We start from the raw sequence: 21,499 nt of genomic DNA on the forward strand, positions 1-21,499 counted from the left end.
TTTTGGAAATCTATGCATGAAGAACTCAAGGAAAATATACTAGTTGCACAAGGCTACTGTACCTAAACTTCATTTTACATAGCGCGTTGATCCCAAAGCACTCCCAACTGCTTCATACTCCCCTGTCCAGTAGCAGCTCCTTTATACTCCTGCCAAGTGTGCACAAAGTAATTGGTAGCCAGAAAAAAACAGTGCCTCAAGGGATTTAAGACCATCCATTCCATCAGAGGTTACAGAGCAGAAACCTATTTCCACTAAATCATATACTTAATGATTAGGAAGAAAATAGGTTCATTAGAAGTAGTATTTAAGAAAATGGACACAAGAAGGTCTGAGGTTTTACGTGTACCGTTCTGTTGGTTATAGCTGTAATAAAGAAATCTCTGAAACAGTGGTTTTTAATTGGGGGCTATTTTGCATTAACCCCCTCCCCACCAATGTCCACTGTGGGGGACATTTTGGCAGTATCTGGACAATTCTGGTTGTTAAAATACTACTGGTATCTAAGTGAGTAGAGATAAGGGAGTATCTTAACAATGCACAGGGCGGCCCTCCATGACATAGAATTATCTAGTCCAAAATATCAACTGTGCCAAGGGTAAGTAATCCTGATCTAAGAAGAACATGTATTTTTCCTCTGAAGTCTAAATCCTGGAGGAAAGCATAGGTTTTATATCTAGAATAAGGATCCAGGAGTTTTGTTTTGTTTTTTTCCCAGCCGTTTTAGGAAAGCCTTAGTTCATAGATCATAATGATTCCAAACAAAATACACATTTCCAAATCTTCTAAAAATATGACACTAGGAATATAGTAAGCTACTACCATCATATTAAGGTAGTTAAGGAAGCAGTGGGGTTTATACTAAAAGCGGAGTATCTGCAGAACAAGTAAAACAGCTATTAATAGGGTAAGTACAGAGTATATAACAGAGTAATAGGGTTAATACAGGCTATTAAAAACAGGTTATTATGGTACCATACATTACCCAGTTCTGGAGTACAATTCTTTAGATTTATGTGTGTGGGGGAGAGAGAGAGCATTCTGGAATACAGTCAATGTGCATCAACCATTAGTTACTGGTAATGGCTAAATATACACTCATTTTCCTAATCTGGAAAATTTTTAGTTCACAGAATGTAAGCTTTTCCTCCAAGACCTAAGTAAAACAATTTGCCAAAATCACCACTGATAATCATTTAAGATCAGAATTAAAAGGTATGAAGAGGTCATGGTATTAAGACTCCCTCTACTAAAAATTTTATTCTGAAACCTGACACACACTGACATCACAGGATCTAACAAAGTAAAATTACCTGCAATATTCCTTCCAGTAGTTTTAATTGAAGTTGGCTTTTATGATGTCCAATGAAAAATCACAATTTGTAAGTGCACAAACACGTTGCTGATAAATCTTGCTCTAACTTGCAGTAGGTGTTCACGAAATCTTATTTTTCTAGTACTAAGCAGCAATTTCACTCTGTATCTCTTAAGAAAATGGCCTTATTTTGTAAGCTTTTGGAAGCCTGCCACCAAATACTTCTGTGTTCCATTTTAACCAACCAAAGGTATCAAAGGAGTTTTGTATTTAATTAACTGGAAAAGTCAGTTAAAACCAGAATATCCTTTTTCCAAACAGTAATATGAAGTGGTCTTGTATTATCCATTTTTCCATTCTACAAAGGATTAAATAAGATTTTAAAAAGATAGGACTCTGGGGTCACAGTAATTTGAAAAGTAAGATTCAATTTAAGAAGCTAGAACCCAAAATTTGCGGAAAACTTTTGAGCTTCTTAATATCAAAAGAATAACATATGCAGAGAATGGCAGTTAAAATTAATTTATAATTTTTGGTAAAATTTAATGTGGGCAGAAAATGTTACTTCAAATTTTTAATTGTGAAGTATTGCCATCTACTCTGTCATGTGGCTAAAGTTCACATGGTTTATTAACTGAATGTTTCAATGACCAGGGATTTTGAGTATTTATGAACTTCGACCTATGTATTTGCTGTCAAGAGTGATCTATATATAAAGATACCAAAACATCCCTTAGAACTGGTTAAATTAGGGACGTCTGGGTGGCGCAGTTGGTTGGACGACTGCCTTCGGCTCAGGGCGTGATCCTGGAGTCCCGGGATCGAGTCCCACATCAGGCTCCCAGCCCCATGGGGAGTCTGCTTCGCTCTCTGACCTTCTCCTCGCTTGTGCTCTCTCTCACGGTCTCTCTCTCTCAAATAAATAAATAAAATCTTTAAAAAAAAAAAAAAAAAAGAACTGGTTAAATTAGATATGCCCCTATTATTTACCATTTACCCAACAAAAGTGTTAGGAAAAAAACTGATTTGGTTAATTATGGATACATAAATTTTTTTGGTAAATATTCAAACATTTCACGAAGTCATCATACTCCTCTATCTTTTAAACATTCTAATTCCCAGTGGTTAGGAAGCTTCAGCCATCACTAATGTGAAGACCTGACCACCTTCTTAAAAATTATCATTCAGTGCTACTGATTTTATATGCAAATTTTTAGATTAGGCCTTGTCATACTAAATTTCCTTTCCACTTTAGTTTCATAAAATAACCTCAAAGTGCAACACCCCATACTAACCTTAAAGAAAAAAAAAAAAAGTTCTGAATAGTTGATGTGTCCTCAAGAAAAATCAGCAAACAGCTTTTTTCTAGTAACCTGTAGCTCTCCTGAGAGACCTGCATATGGAAACCTAATCAGAAGGTCCTAATAATATGTGTATGACAGGTACTAGTGTGAGTGGCAGACTATGACCGGACTCTGTACCTTGCAACCTCCATTCTAGTATTCACATGACCACTACAAGTACAGTGGTAATCAGGACTCAGCATTTACAATGGGTTTTCTTAATTTTGTCAAATTCTAATTTTGTCAAATATATATATGTAACTATATACATCTCTCTTAAAAACCACTAAAACCATATCTACTACTAGTATTAAAAGATACTTTCAGCTATGTTAGAAAAATCTGCCACCTTCCAAGACTTAAAAACCACACCATCTTGGAAGTTAAAAAAGAAAAAAAAATCCAATACATGAAAAGTATCTGGATTTAACTTTAGACAATTAACTAAGACATTCACACAACATATGCATGTCAGTCTCCTATATGGTCCTAGAGCCTGCAGTATTGTAATTTATTGTGAAACCATGTAACCAAATACTTAAATATATCCACAACATCTATACCACGGTAATGCATAGTACATAATATACTGACATCTCAAAATAAATTTCTATTACAGTTTTATGCAAATTATGGTATAAGAGAATCACCTGCCACATTTTTGAAATGGCACCAACTTCATGTAACGTTCTATGTTAATGTACTAAAATCCTTACTGGTAATGATGTCTTATGCATTATCATCTGAACATTTGAAATCAAGCTGTTAATCTAATAACCACAGTATGTTATCAATTAAAATCACTGCATATTTGGATGTCAAAGCAGGAAGTTACACAGCAGGAAAGTATTTCTAATTCACAGTTTCAAAAATAAAGGGTGCAGTTTTCAAATATCTGATTGCTTAAATTGGTCAATTTAACTGCCTCCTTCAATACATGTAAACTATGTTTGCACAGCATTAGGAGATGTCTTTTATTTCAGAAATTAGTTCTTACTGTTACAGGAGCACCACAAATTTGAAGGAAGAGGCTACAGTGTGAAATGAGCTCACTGAAGGATATGTTAAATAAAATTTTAACTACAATATAAGGTACTGCAAAGCTTTGTTTCCCCCCAGCTCAGACCCCTTAATCAGGAAAAGTAGGCAACACTTACCAAATACAATATGTAAATTAGCTCTACAAGAAGTGGGGGGGGGGGATCTAACTCAACTAAAAGAAAATACTGTATTAGCTAACAAACCTGTGATAGTCAGCTTCAGAATTTTCCTAAAAATAAAATTCAAAAGCATACACAGTATTTGTATCCTTTGATAAGGAATGCAGGGATCCAAAGGGAATGAAAGAAAACATCTGGTTTTAAAAATTTCTAAGTGGAAACACACACACACAAATGGGTAACTGAGAAAAACTGAGTACTTAAATATTCAAATTTTAAATGTGTAAGAAAATTTATAATAGAAAAAGTGGCAAATTGTTATTGTGACTTGATTTGCTGAAAACATCTGCAAATTCACACTGGCATTAAGAAAACCAAAGTTTCAAAAATTTACTCCCCTCTCTCTCTCTCTCCAGATATGTTTTCTGTGCAAAAATAAATATCTGAAAATTGCACTAATACAATAATACTTATTTTAACTTTTGATATTATGAATAATCTGCACATGCTGCTTTACAGACAATACATATTTGTAAACTTGTTCATGCAAAATTAGTGTGCGCAACAGGGATATCATTAATCCCCATACTTAAAAAATGATAAATCTTATTTTCTTTTTTAAACTGCCAAACCCTTTGAAATGTAACAAATCTTACACAGATATTCTTGTCTGCCAGCTAAAAATCAATTTATGTTGCTGAAACAAAAAGTTATACAAGAAAAACATGGTTTTCATCTTGTAGAATTTTTGATTTTTAAAAGAAAATTTATAAAAGAAAGAAATTCATGGTCACAAAATTTTAACATTTTAATCCTAAACATTACAGGGCAAATAGATACTGGACCCTATCTCCATAAATCCTAACTTTTAGTTTCCATTTTTTAAATGTTGCCCTAACCACTAAGACATTAGTGGTTTTACAATCTCTGGAGATTGTGGAAATACATGTCTCTGAAAGAAATGCTACAAAAACAATAGTGGAAGAGAGCCAAACTGTCTCCATGAAGGAAAAAAAAAAAAAAAAAAAAAGGAACATTTTGAAGCCTTAAATACTTCTTTCCATGTCTTATGATTAACCTGTCAATTCAGTGCATCATATGGTCAATATAATGGTCCCCATGTTGAACAAACATCTAACTAGTGTCCATTGATTCCAAGTTAGTAGATGATGAATCTTTTTGGATACTTTCAAAGATGGCCGCCAGCTCAGGGTTAGAACTGATCTGTGACTGGAATTCACTCATCAGTGGACTCTTCTCTGCTTCTGGAATGGTTAGCAGTGCTGCTACTGCTCTCATGGCAGATCGCTTTAGTTCATCTTGCTTTTCAAACTCCTGCTTTACTGAGTTTGCCTTCACCTGTAACATTGAGTAAATTTATACTGTGTGTTATAAAGACAACTCTTGAACAAAATTTAAGCATGTAGAAATTTCTGGTAAATAAAGCAAAACCATTGTTTTATAGGTCCAAAAAGTACATTCTTCCTACTCTAAACACAGTTATTTTTTTAAACGTTTTAGCAGTAGCTGTTCTTCCTTTGAGGGAACATTTTATACCAAGCCCCTTAAAAAACAAAATCCAGAGCCATCAGGTTGAAACAAAGAGTGGGACGCAGAGCCTTACCTGCTTATCAAGTCCTACTCTGGCCTCCAAAAAAACTTCTCTGGCTACCCTGTTTATTCATTATTCTTCATCACGTATTGACCAATCTTGTGTCTTAATATATATAATTATTTTTGTATAAAAAGTCTTGTTTTACCTTCTGAATCTAAAAATTCTGACTTTCATTTTCAAGGTCCACTTTAAATGTCATCATTCTCATAGGAAGCTTTCTATGTCTCCCCCCTCTACCCAACTCCACCAGAATTCATCATTTCCTCTTTCATGGTCCTATCACTCTTTATCCTGTATCAGTATTCCAACATATGTATCATATTGTTATAACATTACATAAAAGCTTTTAGAAACAGCATTTAACAGTGCTAAGTTTTCTAAAACATCCAATAGGTTAACTTTTAAAACCAACTGCTACATAGGGGGTTAGCATGGTTAAATTTGGAAAACTAGAGTACAGAATCAACTAGGAATTTTGAATATGCCCAGTCTGGCCGCAGGTGATGTCAATCTATGATTACCTTAGTTGTACACGTGGCACGTAATGGCTCAACAAGTCGGTCCAACCTCTGCAGTACTGCACTTGGACAAAGAGTGGAGAGTCTCACCAACATTAAAAATGTTAGCATCTATTAGAAATTAAAACAAAAAGTTTAGACTTTGCACTGTTTCTAAAGACAATATTCCAAACTCGGACAAAGTTTTTAAGAGGAATGACTAAAGTTTCAAATCTTATCTGAGGAATATTAGTTAAAAGCATTAGCCAGATCTAACCTATAATGTGGTCCTAGACTACAGAACTAACAGTGGTTCTCAGGTTTGGCTGCACATCAGCACTGCAGAGCTTCAGAAATATGCCCAAGTCCTCAGTCCCTTTCCCAGAGATTTTTACCTGTCAGGATACGGCCATTTCTAAATTATTTTTTAAAAAGCTTGTGTGTACCAGAATGGAAAATCACTGAACAAGAAAATAACTGAATTAGGAAAAAAGCTTCAAAGTAAGTTTCTCGTGTCTTAGCAGATATCAAAAAAGACTGGTTATTCAGATCAATCCAGTAACCCATAGTCTTTTTTTCTCTTTAGACTATAAGCTGTAGAATGAAACAGGAGGATTCTATTACTTCTTTTGGAGATTTGTTCATTGAATTCTTAGAGGATCAGGTTATGTACATATGGAAACATAGCAGTTGGGATTCTGACAGTATGCTATTACTGTTCAGCTGCCCCCTTTGCCCTGCTTGACTAAAGGAAGGCCCCAAAGAGCAGAACAAACACAATGCACTTATTTTTAAAATCACCCTTTTATAGTTCATATTTAAAACCGACATGAACAAATAAAACAGTTATGAGCAAAGTTTACACTCTAAACCTAAGAAGCAGTGATTTCTCTCTAGTTGCTTCTACAGATTGCTTTCTGTATATGCAAACAGTCCTTCTGCGTTATCCTTTAACAAAACTCTTGTTACTAAGCCAACAGTATCATACTGGAAAATGAAAATCCTTCATTACAGTAAATAAAATGGTTCGTGTAGAACAGTGCTAAGAACAGTCTGAAGAATTAGCTAAGACCATGATGGAAGACTACTATCCAATATTAAGACAGGACAAAAATATCACACATTATACTCTAAAGAGCAAAACTTGTCTGGACTCTTGAGTAAGGGAAAGCTCTAGAAACTATGCACTAAAGCAAGCTGGCACAGAGTATTTCTTAGGCTTGACTTGCTCCTCCAATGAGGTTTCTGGATTTTTCCTGTATGGCAACCGGTATTACATTGCATCACTATTACTTTTGCGTATTATAGTTTACCAAACTTACTAAATTCATGACAAGCAAACCGATTTTTTTTTAAATAAACAAGTAAATTACAAGGGTGAAAGTCATACAGCCTTCTTCTCCACTACAGAAAGTCACTACAGAAGTCTTCTTCTAAAACAATCTATAAATAGCCACAAAATCTTACCTTAATATCATAATGGTCCTTCAAACCATCTTCAACATGATTTAGAAATTCAAAGATATCTAGTCTATCAAGACAACTGTCTAAAAGTGTGTACATACACTCAAAAGCTGCCTTTCTAATATCCAGTCCATCATCAACTGTATGCTTAAATGGACCCATTTCTACCTGTTGAAACAAAAAAGAATGTGTGGATATACTTAAAAGTAAAAGATAAGCTTAGATAAACAGTAATGTAACTAACTTACCTCTCTTATAAGCTCCTTTCTAACTTTTGTTTCATTATAAAGATGTGGCAGAACAGTATCTAGAAGATCCCTTATTAATGATGGTTTATTATGTGCTGCTGAATTGAATGTGACCAAGGCTACTCTTCTTACATTCAAATCTGGGTCTTCCAACGTTTTTAGGAAATCACCTGAAAATTGTTAAGAAGCAATATACAGTCATTGTAGCCTTAAAGCAAAATAGGTTATGTTTTTTCTAAATGGATAAATTTATTGTTTATATTATTGTCATTTCTTCAATGGAGGTCACAGAAGAATGTGACGACAGAGTAAGAACATGAAGATAGATTAGATTAAGTAAACCACAGAGCTGCTTTTGGCAACAGGTAAGCTACCAATTAAACACAATTACATTCAGACATGATAATCGACTCATAGGAGCATCCTATAATGCAGAGGATATGGCATGAGAGAGCCCAAAAAGTTCCCTAATTATTTCTATAGATATATGAAAAAAGACAGGCGACACAGAAGTGGTGGAGCCATCAGCTATAAAAATAACATAAATGATTCTACTCAGAGTTCAAAATTAGTATTTTCACTGAAAGCAACAAAAGCGGAATTAAAAACATTGAGTTCAAAAGAAGATAAAACTGGATTAGGACTAGATCCACTGCTTGATAAACTGAATACAATTAACAAGTATACAATTTATCAGATGATAAAGAGAAATGTGCCTTCAAAATTTCTTTATTTCTATCATTAATGAAGAATATATGAATTTGTAAGAGGGTTAAAAATACAAAAGGAGAAAACTGAAACCTAACATAGGACAAAAAAAAGCAGAAATAAGTCTGGTTGGTCTTGCAAATGGGAACAAATTATAGTGCACAGATGTTTGGAGTCACACAGATGGTGATCCAAACTGCTTCACTCGCCAACTATATGACTTTTGGCAAGTTATTTTAGGCAAGAGCCTCAGTTTCTCAGTTTACAAAATGAGAATTATAAACCTGCTAGGCTACACGAGTAGACTAAATTGCATGTATACTACCATAGTATTTGGGACATCCCTAGTATTCACATGGAGTTACTGTTCATCATTATAGAATCTCAACCCTAAGGTGAGCAGTCCTTTGGATACACAGGAAGAAAAGAGGTCCAAGACTTGAATATATCACAACAGCAATTTGAATGAACGGGAAGGAAATAATACTTAAGACACCATATACTGGTAAATTCAAGGCTGACCACCCAAGAAACTTCTGATTACAAGAAGTGTTCAGGAGATACCTTGTTATCAAAAAAATTTAAATATACCAGACTAAACCTTCTTATCCCTCTGTTTGCTTACAATTACTAAGAAAATAAATTAGAATAAAATATTTGCTTTCAGAAAGCATCTATAATATTGCTACTATTATGGACAAATGGTGCACTAGGATTACCTATCCCTAACTCTTTGGTTTAGTTATTACAATGTTTAAAAAGCCTCCTAGGTGATTCTGATGTTACTGTAGTCACAAATAATACAAAACAAGATCAAAATTCAATGAGAATGACCATCATTTGATCAAATAACTATATCAATGACACACAAAGGTTGACCTGTCAACCTGGATATAGGTCTCTAGAGATGTGGCACAGGACTCTTTTTCCTATCTTGTACAACACAAAAAATGTCAAATACATCAAAGTGGGGCGCCTGGGTGGCAGAGTTGGTTGAGAAGCTGATGCTTAGTTTTGGCTTGTGATCTCAGGGTTGTGGGGTCATGCCCTCTGTTGGGCTATATCCTCAGGGGAGAGTCTGCTTGGGATTCATTCTCCTTCTGCCCCTCCTACTCATGCTGCCTTATTCTCAAAATAAAGATGTCAAACCAAAAACAGGAGAACAGAAGGCAAAAATCTTCCAGTTCAGACCTTCTTTATTTCTAGGCCCCAACAATAGCATCCATTTATCCCTATGTGCCTCTTATTCTGAACTAATAACCCATTTCTGTAATTCTTTAAAAAAAAATTTTTTTTTCTTTTCTGGCCTACTGCAGAATGGCCCAAAACTGCAGCTTCTTTGCCAAATCCGTCGATCCACTTTGCTGGTAATCTCTGTTGCTCTGTCTTTAGGAATACACCAAATTAAGCTCTGAAGGTTTTTAGTATTACCCACTCTAGGAAAACTGATTATGAAAACAACACAGTGAAGTATAAAATCATTAAAAATAACCCTAAAAGCTAATTCTTGTCTTTGTAGATATAGAGACCACTCTAGTCTCTTCTGGCTCTCTTAATTCTACTGTTTTTTATTCTTACATTGTCTCCACAGATCTTTTTGGGAGCTGGAGGGCTTATAGGTAAGAACAGAAAATTGGGGCTCTAACAGATCAAATCAAGATTAATTCATATCTGGTCAGACAGACCAAAAATGTAGTTCACTCTGAAGACATCCCAGTGTATTTATTTGCAAAATTATCTGATAACATCAAACTAAAGGTTGATAGAATATAAGTATGTAAGATCACACATTATCAATTACACACATTTTATTTTAGATCCCTGGTAATATTTAGTTACTGAAACTATTACTCAGTATGTTTAAATTTGTTTCCACTTACCTATGCAGTTCTTTAACAGGGGGTCAATAGGTTGTGGATGATCAGAAATAGTAAACTTCACAGCTGTAACCACTGAGCTTCGGGCATATGATGAACCTAATTAAAAAGAAATTTTAAGTCTACTGGTATGTAAATTCACTAAAATCCAAGGACAGCTTCAGCATTTTCAAACCACTTCAACTGACATCAGTGTCCTCAATTTCTTAAAATTCTCTCTGGTCAGGCACCTGGGTGGCTCAGTGGGTTAAGTCGCTGCCTTCGGCTCGGGTCATGATCTCAGGGTCCTGGGATCAGGGCCTGCATCGGGCTCTCTGCTCAGCGGGGAGCCTGTTTCCCTCTCCCTCTCTCTGCCTGCCTCTCTGCCTACTTGTGATCTCTCTCTCTGTCAAATAAATAAATAAATAAAATCTTTTAAAAAAAAAAAAAAATCTCTCTGGTCAAGAGGGGAGGTACTGGGGCACCTGTGTGGTTCAGTGGGTTAGGCCTCTGCCTTCAGCTCAGGTCATGATCTCGGGGTTCTGGGATCCAGCCCGCATTGGGCTCTCTGCTCACCAGGAAGCCTGCCTTCCCCTCTCCCTCTGCATGCCTCTCCACTTATGATCCTTCCATCAAATAAATAAGTAAAATCTTTAAAAAAAAAAAAAAAAAAGAGGGGAGGTACTCACTGCTCTCAGGGGAGGTAAAATTTACTCATAAAATATCATCCCATTAGATTTCAAAAGAAATAATGTCTTCTGGGAAGAGAAAGACCTAGGAGAGCAACAGTACAGATTCTAGCCCTCACAAAAGGGAAGTGTTTAAACCCATAAATAGCTTATAAGATCTTCAAATGTTTTCTTAAAAAAGCAGTTTCTAAAGAAAGCACTCGCTTTTCTTACCCACTACTTGGTCTAAAGGAACTGACACTAGTAAATCTGAAACCAAGTCTTCTAGGATCCTTCATTTGAACTATATTCACTAATTTTAGTATTAAAATTAGTACTACCAAGGCTCCTTGGTATGTATTAATTCAAGAGACATCTGTCTTTTCCACATTTCAAGATAAGAGTAACATTAAAATATAATGAACAAAAGGAACTACAACAGATTTAACCATGATCCTATTACTCTATCCTTTTTAAACAACGAAATGTCATTTGAATATGGCTCCACACTGCAACATAAGGCAAGAGGTTCTATACGATACAAAAAGGGTTTACTTCTGCATTAGGCATCTTTCAAGGTTACCAACTGCCGATAAAATTTTAAGAAAATCTAGGTACCCACCTGATATCAAATACCCCTTAAGCCGTGGAAGGAGAGTTTCTGGATCAATTAGAGTGAGTTTCCCTAGACATTCAGCAACAACATTTCTGGTTCCTTCTTCTGCACACTCACAGTGCTTTAGCAGTAAGGCCCAGATGTTTTCAACATATGGTTTAAGGCCCACTACTGACGCAGAGCTAATAATTTCCTTCAAGGAATGAAGCAGAAGATACTGCCTTTTGGGCTGACTGGTTATTTCTTGTAAGACAAACGGTAAATACTCAGGAAGGTTGCCCACACTAATGCTGCCTAAAGCATAGGAGGCGGCTGATTTCACTTCTTCGCTAGGAGATGAGAAGGCTTCTAATATTACAGATTTTAGTTCCAGCTGCCCACTTAAGTCAATATGATGCCCAACTTCTCCGAGAGAAAGCAGAGCTAAGAGACGAATGGAATCTGTAGACCTTGAGTTTTTGACATCTTGAATAAACTGACCTACTACGGCTGGTCCTTCTTTAGGGCATGCTCGAGTAAGGGCAGCTACACATTTGGCAATAGAATAGTAAGACTGCTTGTGAGTAAGAGCGGTGCTCTGTGAATAAACTGGACCAGTCAGCATGCGCAACAAATCCATGTATCCTAGATTATTTGTTCCAGTGACAACCAGAGCTTGGAAAAAGTCTAGCATGGCGCTAAGAGCTCCCCCCTGTAACAAAGGTGATCTCACAAGTCCAATAAGTTCATTGAGAATGGATCCACTTATCTTTGAAAGGGAGGAGGGATACACTTTTGCCAGTGTGGTAAGGAAACTGATAGCCATCTGTGAAACATGCATATCACTTTCACTGATAAGAGGTGGGAGCTCATCTAGAACTGCATCAATCATGGCAGCTGTCAAGCTGTCACTGTAGTTTTTAATTAGAATATCTAGGGCAGAAAGGGTACCCAGTTTCAAAGCTCTCTGGTTTTTCCTGAGAAACGATGCAAGGATAGGAACCCCTTCTCCCAGGACAGGCCTCAAATCTATCTTCAAAGGTGACCCAGCAATCAGTGTCAACGCCTTCACTGTAGTTAACCGGGTAATTTCATTCTTCAGTCTCTCCAAGAATATCTGAAGTGTATTAGGTAAATCAGAACCCAAATTGTCTCCAAGGTTGCAAATAATTTGTCCCATACAGGAAATAGCCCTTTCTTTGACCTCCTGATCAATGTCAGCTGCTTTTAACCTCTTAATAGTACAGGTAAATAGATCTTTGATATAAGGAGTTGCATCAAACGAGGAATGCTGATCTAAAGGACGAATTACTTTCACAAGTTGTTGGGTAACAAGAAGTGCTTCAGATGTAATCTTGTAAAATGGGTCTCCGACACAAGCCACGACTGGAGGGACCAAAGCCTGAACATGAGGATGGAAGACTTGAGGAGAGTGGTTACAGAGGATTACATAGAGACACGACAAAGCATCAATCTTCAAATTTGATGAGCTTGATTTATCATTCAGTGAGAAAATGATTCCTAAAAAGCCAACAAAAAAATAATTTTTATGTAGTCTTAAGAAAAATTAAAAACGAATCCCTAAAATATTAGTAAAGTTTCTACTTCATCATACTGTATCTCTAAAGTAGTAGAAATTCCACAATCTACGATAAACATTACAAGTAAGATTTTTAACTTGAAAATTTCTAACTTTATGCATTTGAAATGGGTCTATGTGCAAATTAAGTTGTCACAAATTACCTTTTGAAGGAAACAACGTTTAAACTTATTGAAGACTTAAGAAAATCTCTAATTAGTCCCCAAAGTGATTTACTATTCTTTTATTCTTTTCATACCTGGTACGAGTACAGGAATGTGCTGTGTTAGGGCCCCAGGTAATACATTTACCAGTTCAGTTAACATGTTAAAACAACACTGTCGGGTCTTCACACTTTTTTCTTTCATCTGTTTGTGCAGAGCTTTAACAATGTTGGGAACCTGTAATTATTACACACTCATTAGCTGGTTTCAGCTAGTGGTATTTCCTCAGTACACTTAACACAAATTATCAGAGTTGGGGAGAGAGGGAAGAATTTAACAAGACTTTCATACAAATTTTGTTGTACCTATTACATATGGTCTCTTGGAACGATTTGTTTTATACTCGTAATAGAGAAAAGCTATCATTAGCTTTCTACAGAGCAAGGAAAGTCTTCCTTGATTATGAAATGCACAAAACTAGAAATCAAACCAAATAATAAATTTTCAACCAAACTTCAAGGAACAAATTATAAATGGCTTTTGAACAAAAATAGCACAGATATCTGCATTAAAAGAAAAAGGACAAATCATGGAAAAGAAACCATTAAATGGGTCTTTGTCTTTGCTCAGACCTCACTTCAAAATGTAGCTCCAAGCAGCAAGGTTATGATTCAAAAACATCTGCTTCTAAACTTTGTAATGTTTTCTTAGTTGGTAAAACCTAAACAGATTATTTACTAATCCTACAGATAAGAGGATATATATAGACACATGCCAAATCGAACAGTGATCTGAGAGCTATAGATAAAAGAAAACCACCTAATTCATGACATCATCAGAATTTCCCACATGTTCATCTGACTTCTATACACTTTTTCTCATTTCCTTCTGCAATTAACCTTCGTGTTCACTTTTAGGTTCACCAAGATTTTTTTGTTAATTTATACTCAGTCTCACAACTGTTTTTGTATGTTATAAAAATGAACAAATATGTATGCCATGGGGCTGCTGTAGGGATTAGATATAAGATAGGAAAATGCCTAGCATGCATTAAATACTCAGTAAGTAGAATACAGCTCTAATCTTTAGAATCTTAGAGGTCCTGAAGTAAAAAATATCTATACCAGTTGTTATTAGTAAATTAAGTCCTTACAATGTACTAGGCACTAGACCATTTACATAGGCCACGTCATTTCTCACTACCATGGATAGTGCATTCTAAGTAAATAAACTTATTACAAATGAGAAAAATGAGGTTTAATAAACTGGACTAACTTGTCCAGGATCACACAGCTAAATCAGGAGCAAAGCGAGGTACGAACACAAGTAGTGTGACTCCATAACTCTAAGATTTCTCTGTTCCAAGTATTTCTTAGTTACAAGTAGTGGGACTCCATAACTCTAATATCATCAAAGATAATATTAAAATAATTTTAAGATTCAGTAAAATTATCTAGTACAATCAAGAACACCTCAAATCAGAATAAACTATAAGTACCATAATATTAATGTATATAAACTACTACATAAACATATCCCAGAAGTCTGCTCACTCTTCTGAAGATGTTCTGGGACTCAGATTTCTGTATATTAAAAAAAATTTAATTTTGTATTTACAAGCATGATTTTCAACCATACTTAAACTGACCTGACTCTGAAGCATTGTTAAAGGTGTTTCTCCCTGCTCCATTGCATCAGGGTCACAGAGCCAACTCTGAACAGGACGAGTTTGCTTTAAAAGAGAAAGGTATGCATGGAAAACATCTGCCTTTACATTCTCTTCACGCTCCTTAAATCTGGATATCAGTGCAGGAGAGACAGTCTTGTAGAATTCTGGAAGCATTTCATGCCTTGTGCTAACTACAGCATCCAAGCACTTGGCAGCTGCACGTCTCACTTTCCAACTCATGTCATCGTCGTCACTATATTCATCATCGCTCCCTAAAAGAAGTTTTAATGTTAAAAGGCTATTAATTATAAGAAAAGTTTATCACTTAATACAGAAAGTAAGCTGTTAACTCAGTTTTATAACTTTTCACTGACATACAGCAACAGAGAAGTTTTATTTTTATTTTTTTTAAATAGAGAAGCTTTAAAAGAACAAGTACTTAACAAGATTATACAAATTTACAAATAAATCAACCTTAAAGAATCCTGTTTTAAACTTGTTAATCATCTTCTTACTTATTGTGGGTAATGAGCAGCTTATCAATCTTTATGGTGATTAACATGTGAAACTTCTTTACAACACAAGTATTTGTAAAATCAGCCTTTAAAACAGTAGGAAAAGAAGCTCAAAGGACTCATCTGACACTATAGGAAAATCAAACAATCAAAGAATTAATAAATAAACCAGGATATAAGATTGATGACTGTAGATGAGGTGTTAAAAAAAAAAAAAGCATGGTTACCAATCCCAGAACATGCTGGGGAGAAAAGGAATCTTGACATCCGCTTTCTTTGTGGCTCTAAGGCTTTTCACTAAATTTGATGATGGGCTATTAGGAAAAAATATGTGTATTTCCAATGTCTCAACATATTCTTTTAAGGTAGTTTAAAGAAACTATACTTCCGCAACAAGAAAATTCTGCTAAGAACAAAGCACCATGTAAAAACTGAACATCTTCTTCTCCAAATTCCTGTTAAACCTTAAAACAATGTTTCAATGCTATCAACTCCATTTCACTTATGTATACTTCATTAACTTTCATGTCGTGTGAAATCTCTGAAAATTATTTCCTTCTAACACTCTAAGGCTGAATCAATTGGGTAACAAAGTCAGAAGGATGGTAAAAACACCAGCTGTTCTCAGGGCAGTCTAAAATTAATCAAACAACAGCCCTGAAATGCTGATTCCTCACTGGGGGAAAAAGATGTTGCCTCTGCATTGGCTTATATAGTGACAGTTAAATGTAGCCAGCTATGTCTTAGAAAACCCTAGGAATACATAACAAAATACTAACTAAACCCAAGGCATTTGACTTATTCACCAATACATATGTGAATAAAAATTAGAAGGTACTTATCAAAATGGACTATTTAAAAGCAAATTAATAAATGAAGTTTTTCCCACAGCAACCCAACTATGGGAATTATTTTGCAGAAATATACTTTGTTGAAAAAAGGGTTATTAAAACATTAAATACCCAATTACTGAAATTATGTTGCTTTTATGTTACAATAACAGTATGGCAGAAAGGTAGTTATTAGGTATAATCCATGCAAACAGATAAAACAGCTGAAGGACCTGGTTAGTTATTCAACAAAAGTACTTGGCACACGAAAAACCAACAATCAAAAACAGGAAACATATACTGCCTAATGGTGTTTCAAAGGATATTCTCTATTACAATCCCTTCAGTAATACAGCACATTTACTGAGTGTCTTCTGTGTGTCAAGCACTATGCTAAGCACTGGAATAAAGTAGTCAATAAAGGGGCTGAAAGTCTCTGACTTCATAAAATTTACATCCTAGTGGGTAGAAAATAATTATAATATGTCAAAAGCAATTAGTTGTAAGAAAGAAAATAAAAACGTTGAGAAGGAAGAAAATAAGTAAGGGGAAAGCCCTGAGATGGGAGACTGAATGAAGAGGGTGTGAAAGTAACCACGTGTAACCCCAAAGCTTTTGGCATGAGGAACTAAAACGAGGGTACCATTCTGAGATAGAAAAGGCCAAATAAACAGGTTAGGCAGATTGGGGGGAGGAGGGGGATGTGGAGAGATTATTTTAGACACCTAACCAGTAAATCAATTAAGCAGATGTATATACAAACTTGAAATTCACAGGAAAGATCTGGAATAAAGAAAAATTTCAGTTTTCAGTATACTGATATTAAATGCAGGGACTAGTTGAGATTAACAAGAATATTAGAGTATCACAGAGAAGTCCAAGCCCTGGAACACTCCAAAGTTTGGTGATCAGGGTTATGAAGAGCAACCAGCACAGGGACTGAGAAAGAGTAATCACAAAAACAGGACTAATATCATTACAAAAATAGGACTAGTATCAGGAGAGTGTGGTATCCTGGAAATTAAATGAAATGCTGCTGGTATGAGAAATAGGCAAACATCTAAGGTGACTGGTGATCCTGTCCATCACTTAAAGACTGGATTCATGAGAGAAGGACAAAAAGGAACTGAAGAGCATTCTTTTGAGTTCTGTTTTAAGAGAAACTGGGCAGTAGCCACCAGAGTGTAATATTGGGTTAGGAGGGATTTTTTTATAGCTGTTTCTGTTTTCTTTTTAAAAGATAAATTATTGACTTTGGAGGAATATAAATTTATTCAAAGAATCAAATTTAAAAATATGAAAAATATCAGGAAATCCACTAACTCACATACCTCATCACTTACCCATTTAATCATCTCCACTATGATTCTTTTAATCCTAGTAGAAACAACTAAACATAAGCAACCTGTATGTCCTTGAAAGTGCTATTCCTTTCCAGAGTAAATACTACAAATCATAGCACAATGACATCAATCTTCGGAGCCTCAGAAATGTTTAGATGATTCATGAAAGTTAAATGGAGCCTCAAATAACATTTAGGAGTTTTCAAGAAAGTAACATATAAAACCAACCATAACTGCTGAATATGTGTATCTACAATACAGTTTTACATTCATTTTCCTCCTCATAAATACCCCTTGTAGAAAATATAAATAAAGAACAAAATTCTCTTGGCTAGCAATTATAAATGTACTAGTAAGGTTTTTTTCTGTGTATTTAAAAAAATAAAACTGGGACATAACTTCCATTACCCACCTTTTCACTCAACATATTAGTAACTGCTTTAATATTCTTCTAGATTCTGAAAATACTGCACAGCAGTTAAGTACATGGATGCCCCATAATTTATTTAATCAATCTGCTCTTGTTGAATACTGAGGTCATTTTCCCTTTCACTAGGTAAGGATCATCTCCATCTATAACACTGGGTCTTTCATGAAAATTTAACAAATTCCTTCTATTTAATTTGAACTACCTTGGTCGTCATCGTCACCACCATCTGCATCCATGGCATTTTCATCTTCATCTTCATCATCATAATTATAATTTGGATCATAGGTAAGATATTTAAGACAAATATTTATAATGGTAGAAACATGAGGATATACTTCCTTAGGACATCTGAAGAAAAAAATAAAAGCTGCCTTGAATAACTGTACTCTTCTCCTTGATTCACTATCTGACACCTTCTATTACCAGATTTTTTTTCTTCCTTACAACACAGCATAGGAAAATGGTTCCCAGTCTTTCAATACCAATGACTTTGCATATTTTAAAATATTTACTTTTCAAATTACACTTAATTTTAAGATGAACTTTTCCCATTCTAATATCTCTGAAATCAGGATGATTCTTACAAGTAACTGATATATATAATGGTTAATGTTAATGAGGAGAATTTAGAGAAAAATCTGTATATGCTCTATCTTCTCAACATAAGACTAGAAGACTAAGCCCAAGTGAATATGCTCTTCAGCAACTAGGACTGTTTGTGAAAATGCCAGTGCATATACTTCTAGGCTTGGTCTCCCAGCTATATGCTGAGAGACAGAATATAGACATACCCCACAATAAAGGAATAATTTATGTTTCTCAATTAAAACAACAGAAACAAATCCCACAATTTCTGACTTCAAAAATTTGGTATAAGCATAAACTACTTTTTTTTAAAGATTTTATTTATTTGACACAGAGAGAGAGAGATCACAAGTAGGCAGAGAGGCTGGCAGAGATGGGGGGAGAAGCAGGAGCCCTGCTCAGCAGAGAGCCCAATGTGGGGCTTGATCTCAGGACCCTGACCTGAGCTGAAGGCAGAGGCTTAACCCACTGAGCCACCCAGGTGCCCCCATAAGCTACTTCTTTAAAAACCATGAGTGGGGCAAGGGATTACTGCAGATAACAACCAGTGAAGTCTCAAGACACTATGCTGTATCCCAAACTGTCAATTCTAGCCAAAGGCAAAAAAATCTGCTCCTCAGCCAGTATGGTTTTCTAGCACATAACTCAAGATTTTAGTATTAGAACCAAGGTTTCCAAATGGAGACTCACTACCCTAGCAAAATGGAAGTGACAAACTTCAAAAAATGTTGGAAAGATAAAAAATTCACTACGTATTTTTGGACCAGTAATTTTTACCCTGCTGTTCTTTAAGACTACATTATTAAATTAAACCAAAAGACAACCATAAATACTTTTCCAAATTCTTTCAAGTCCTAACAATAAAAAGGAAACATATCAAATAAGGACCATATTTTGAAATATAAGATCACATCTACTTCAAATACTGCACTGGTTATCAGTTACTGTTTAATAAGAATTTATTCTAATCAAACATCTGAAACCAAAACTCATCCTGGCTGTCAGTAAAATAACCCATTTCTCCTCACCCACCTACTCTAGATCTTAATTACTCTATTCTCAAGGGAAAATTTTACTTGAATATAGAGATCCTAAAAACTTACCTTCTCACAAATGACTCAAAGGCTTGAATGCAGTACTCTCTTAATTCATCATCATCTACATTACAAAATTTTACCACCAAAGGAATTATCTTCTCAAGGTATTCACCTAAGAAAAGCATATTCATTCTTAAAAACATTCTTTTTTTTTTAAATTGAAGAAAAATTTGAAGTATTTAAACATTTCTTACCTATTCTATGACCAGCTTGTCTACTAATTGCAGCAATACATTGTATATAGGTTCTCGTTGTTGACATTGAATCATTTTTGGACAATTCTGACAACAGATGTTCAATAAGATCTACAAAAACTATATTTCCACAGCTCATAACCAGATGGCCAAGAGCAATAATGGTTCTTTTCCTCACTGCAAGTCTAGGGCTGGTCAACTGGGGGAGCAGACAGGTCAGAATTGAAGGATGGAAATTAACAAGAAGTCCTCCTTGCCTTAAAATAAAATAAAAAAGAAAGAAAACCATAAATAAATTCAAGAGGTCTGAGCACTACTGAACTGTCCGGCCTTTGACCTCAATGTATTCAAAGAGTAAAAACTTAGATGACACTAATCCAAATTCAGAATTAGATTAAAACAATACTTTCTCTACCAACCCAACTGAAAAGTTGAGTTAATAAATAAATGCAGTTTTGAAATCTGTATCCCAAAATTCACTTCCAGAATCCAGAACCATATCCCTTTCTATAAGATATCCAACCAACAAGCTTGAGAATTCACAAAAAAATCAACAATCTTGTCACTTTTCCAAGATGTGTAAAGTGTTTTCCCTATTAATAGCTTTTTCTCTAAAGCTATTCTGGGGGTTTATAATGAACATCTCAAATCTCAGAACCTCTTGACTATCCCCTCTTCCTATGGTCTTTCCTCATAGTATCTATGTACTAAGTTGCATTGATCCTACTGGTCCAACCCTCTTCCAAATCATTTCACATGTGCAGTTTAGGCAGTCAATAGTAGTTAAACACCTGTGTGCCAGGACCCTGCAACTGATCCAGTAACACATAAAACAAAAAGTCCGAGTATTTACTACCTACTACCTACGAAATTAAGTATCAATTCCTCACCTTCTTCAGTATAAATTCCTCACCTTCTTCAACATGACCACAACCTATGAAAATGATTTCCTACTATTTTTCTATTCATTCTATGTATTCTGAAAAACGAGAATACAACTCGTTTTCCAACTGCATTAGCTGCTAATTAGTTTTCCAACTCCAAAATGACTTATGCTGATATAAACCTGAGCATGTATACACCTGTGCCCTACCCATTCTTCAAAAGTAAATTCAAATGTCATTCTTTCCATAACAAACTTCTCCTATTTTAAATCCCGAAACATACCAAGGGTCTCAGTATTTAGTTCCACTTTTTTTTTTCTTCTCTCCTATAGCAAAATATAAGTTATTATGTGTACCAGGATGGTAGCGCTCACCTTCTACTGTAAATATGTACCATAGAAAGGCACTTAACTATTTCCAAGCTGCAGTGACTCGGGCACAAGTGAAGGCATAACAATGAAGACGTAATGATTTTGAGAATTAGGGATACACTATAACTGATAGGTCTTTAAAGGTATTTTCCCCCTTGGAATTGATTATATCTTCCTATCTTTCAGATAGAAAGGAAAAGCAAACAGAGGACTTCCAGAAGAAAGCAAACAAGGAACAAATTATAAAGCCAAGCTCCATCCTCCCCAAACATACAGTATCATCATGGTTGCTGAAATTTATGCCATTATTTTAACTGGAAAATTTGCTACTCCTACCAGCACATCTCTTATTTAACAGAGAAATCCCTG

General features: G+C 35.2%; 1 protein-coding gene across 1 annotated transcript in view; it reads right to left on the minus strand.

The window, feature by feature from the left end:
- Positions 1-3,140: 3,140 nt before the first annotated feature.
- CAND1 (cullin associated and neddylation dissociated 1) overlaps positions 3,141-21,499 on the minus strand; it is a 41,979-nt gene continuing 23,620 nt past the window's right edge. The window contains exons 5-15 of the mRNA XM_044228999.1: positions 19,876-20,132; positions 19,688-19,793; positions 18,202-18,347; positions 14,861-15,153; positions 13,308-13,449; positions 11,497-12,990; positions 10,231-10,326; positions 7,643-7,812; positions 7,398-7,562; positions 5,955-6,062; positions 3,141-5,177 (exon numbers count right to left, since the gene is read on the minus strand). Of these exons, the coding sequence (XP_044084934.1) occupies positions 4,953-5,177; positions 5,955-6,062; positions 7,398-7,562; positions 7,643-7,812; positions 10,231-10,326; positions 11,497-12,990; positions 13,308-13,449; positions 14,861-15,153; positions 18,202-18,347; positions 19,688-19,793; positions 19,876-20,132 (3,202 nt within the window). The 3' untranslated portion in view covers positions 3,141-4,952. The remainder of the gene's footprint in view (positions 5,178-5,954; positions 6,063-7,397; positions 7,563-7,642; positions 7,813-10,230; positions 10,327-11,496; positions 12,991-13,307; positions 13,450-14,860; positions 15,154-18,201; positions 18,348-19,687; positions 19,794-19,875; positions 20,133-21,499) is intronic.

This window comes from Neovison vison, chromosome 12 (assembly GCF_020171115.1).
Source record: "Neovison vison isolate M4711 chromosome 12, ASM_NN_V1, whole genome shotgun sequence".
Classification (NCBI taxonomy): domain Eukaryota; kingdom Metazoa; phylum Chordata; class Mammalia; order Carnivora; family Mustelidae; genus Neogale; species Neogale vison.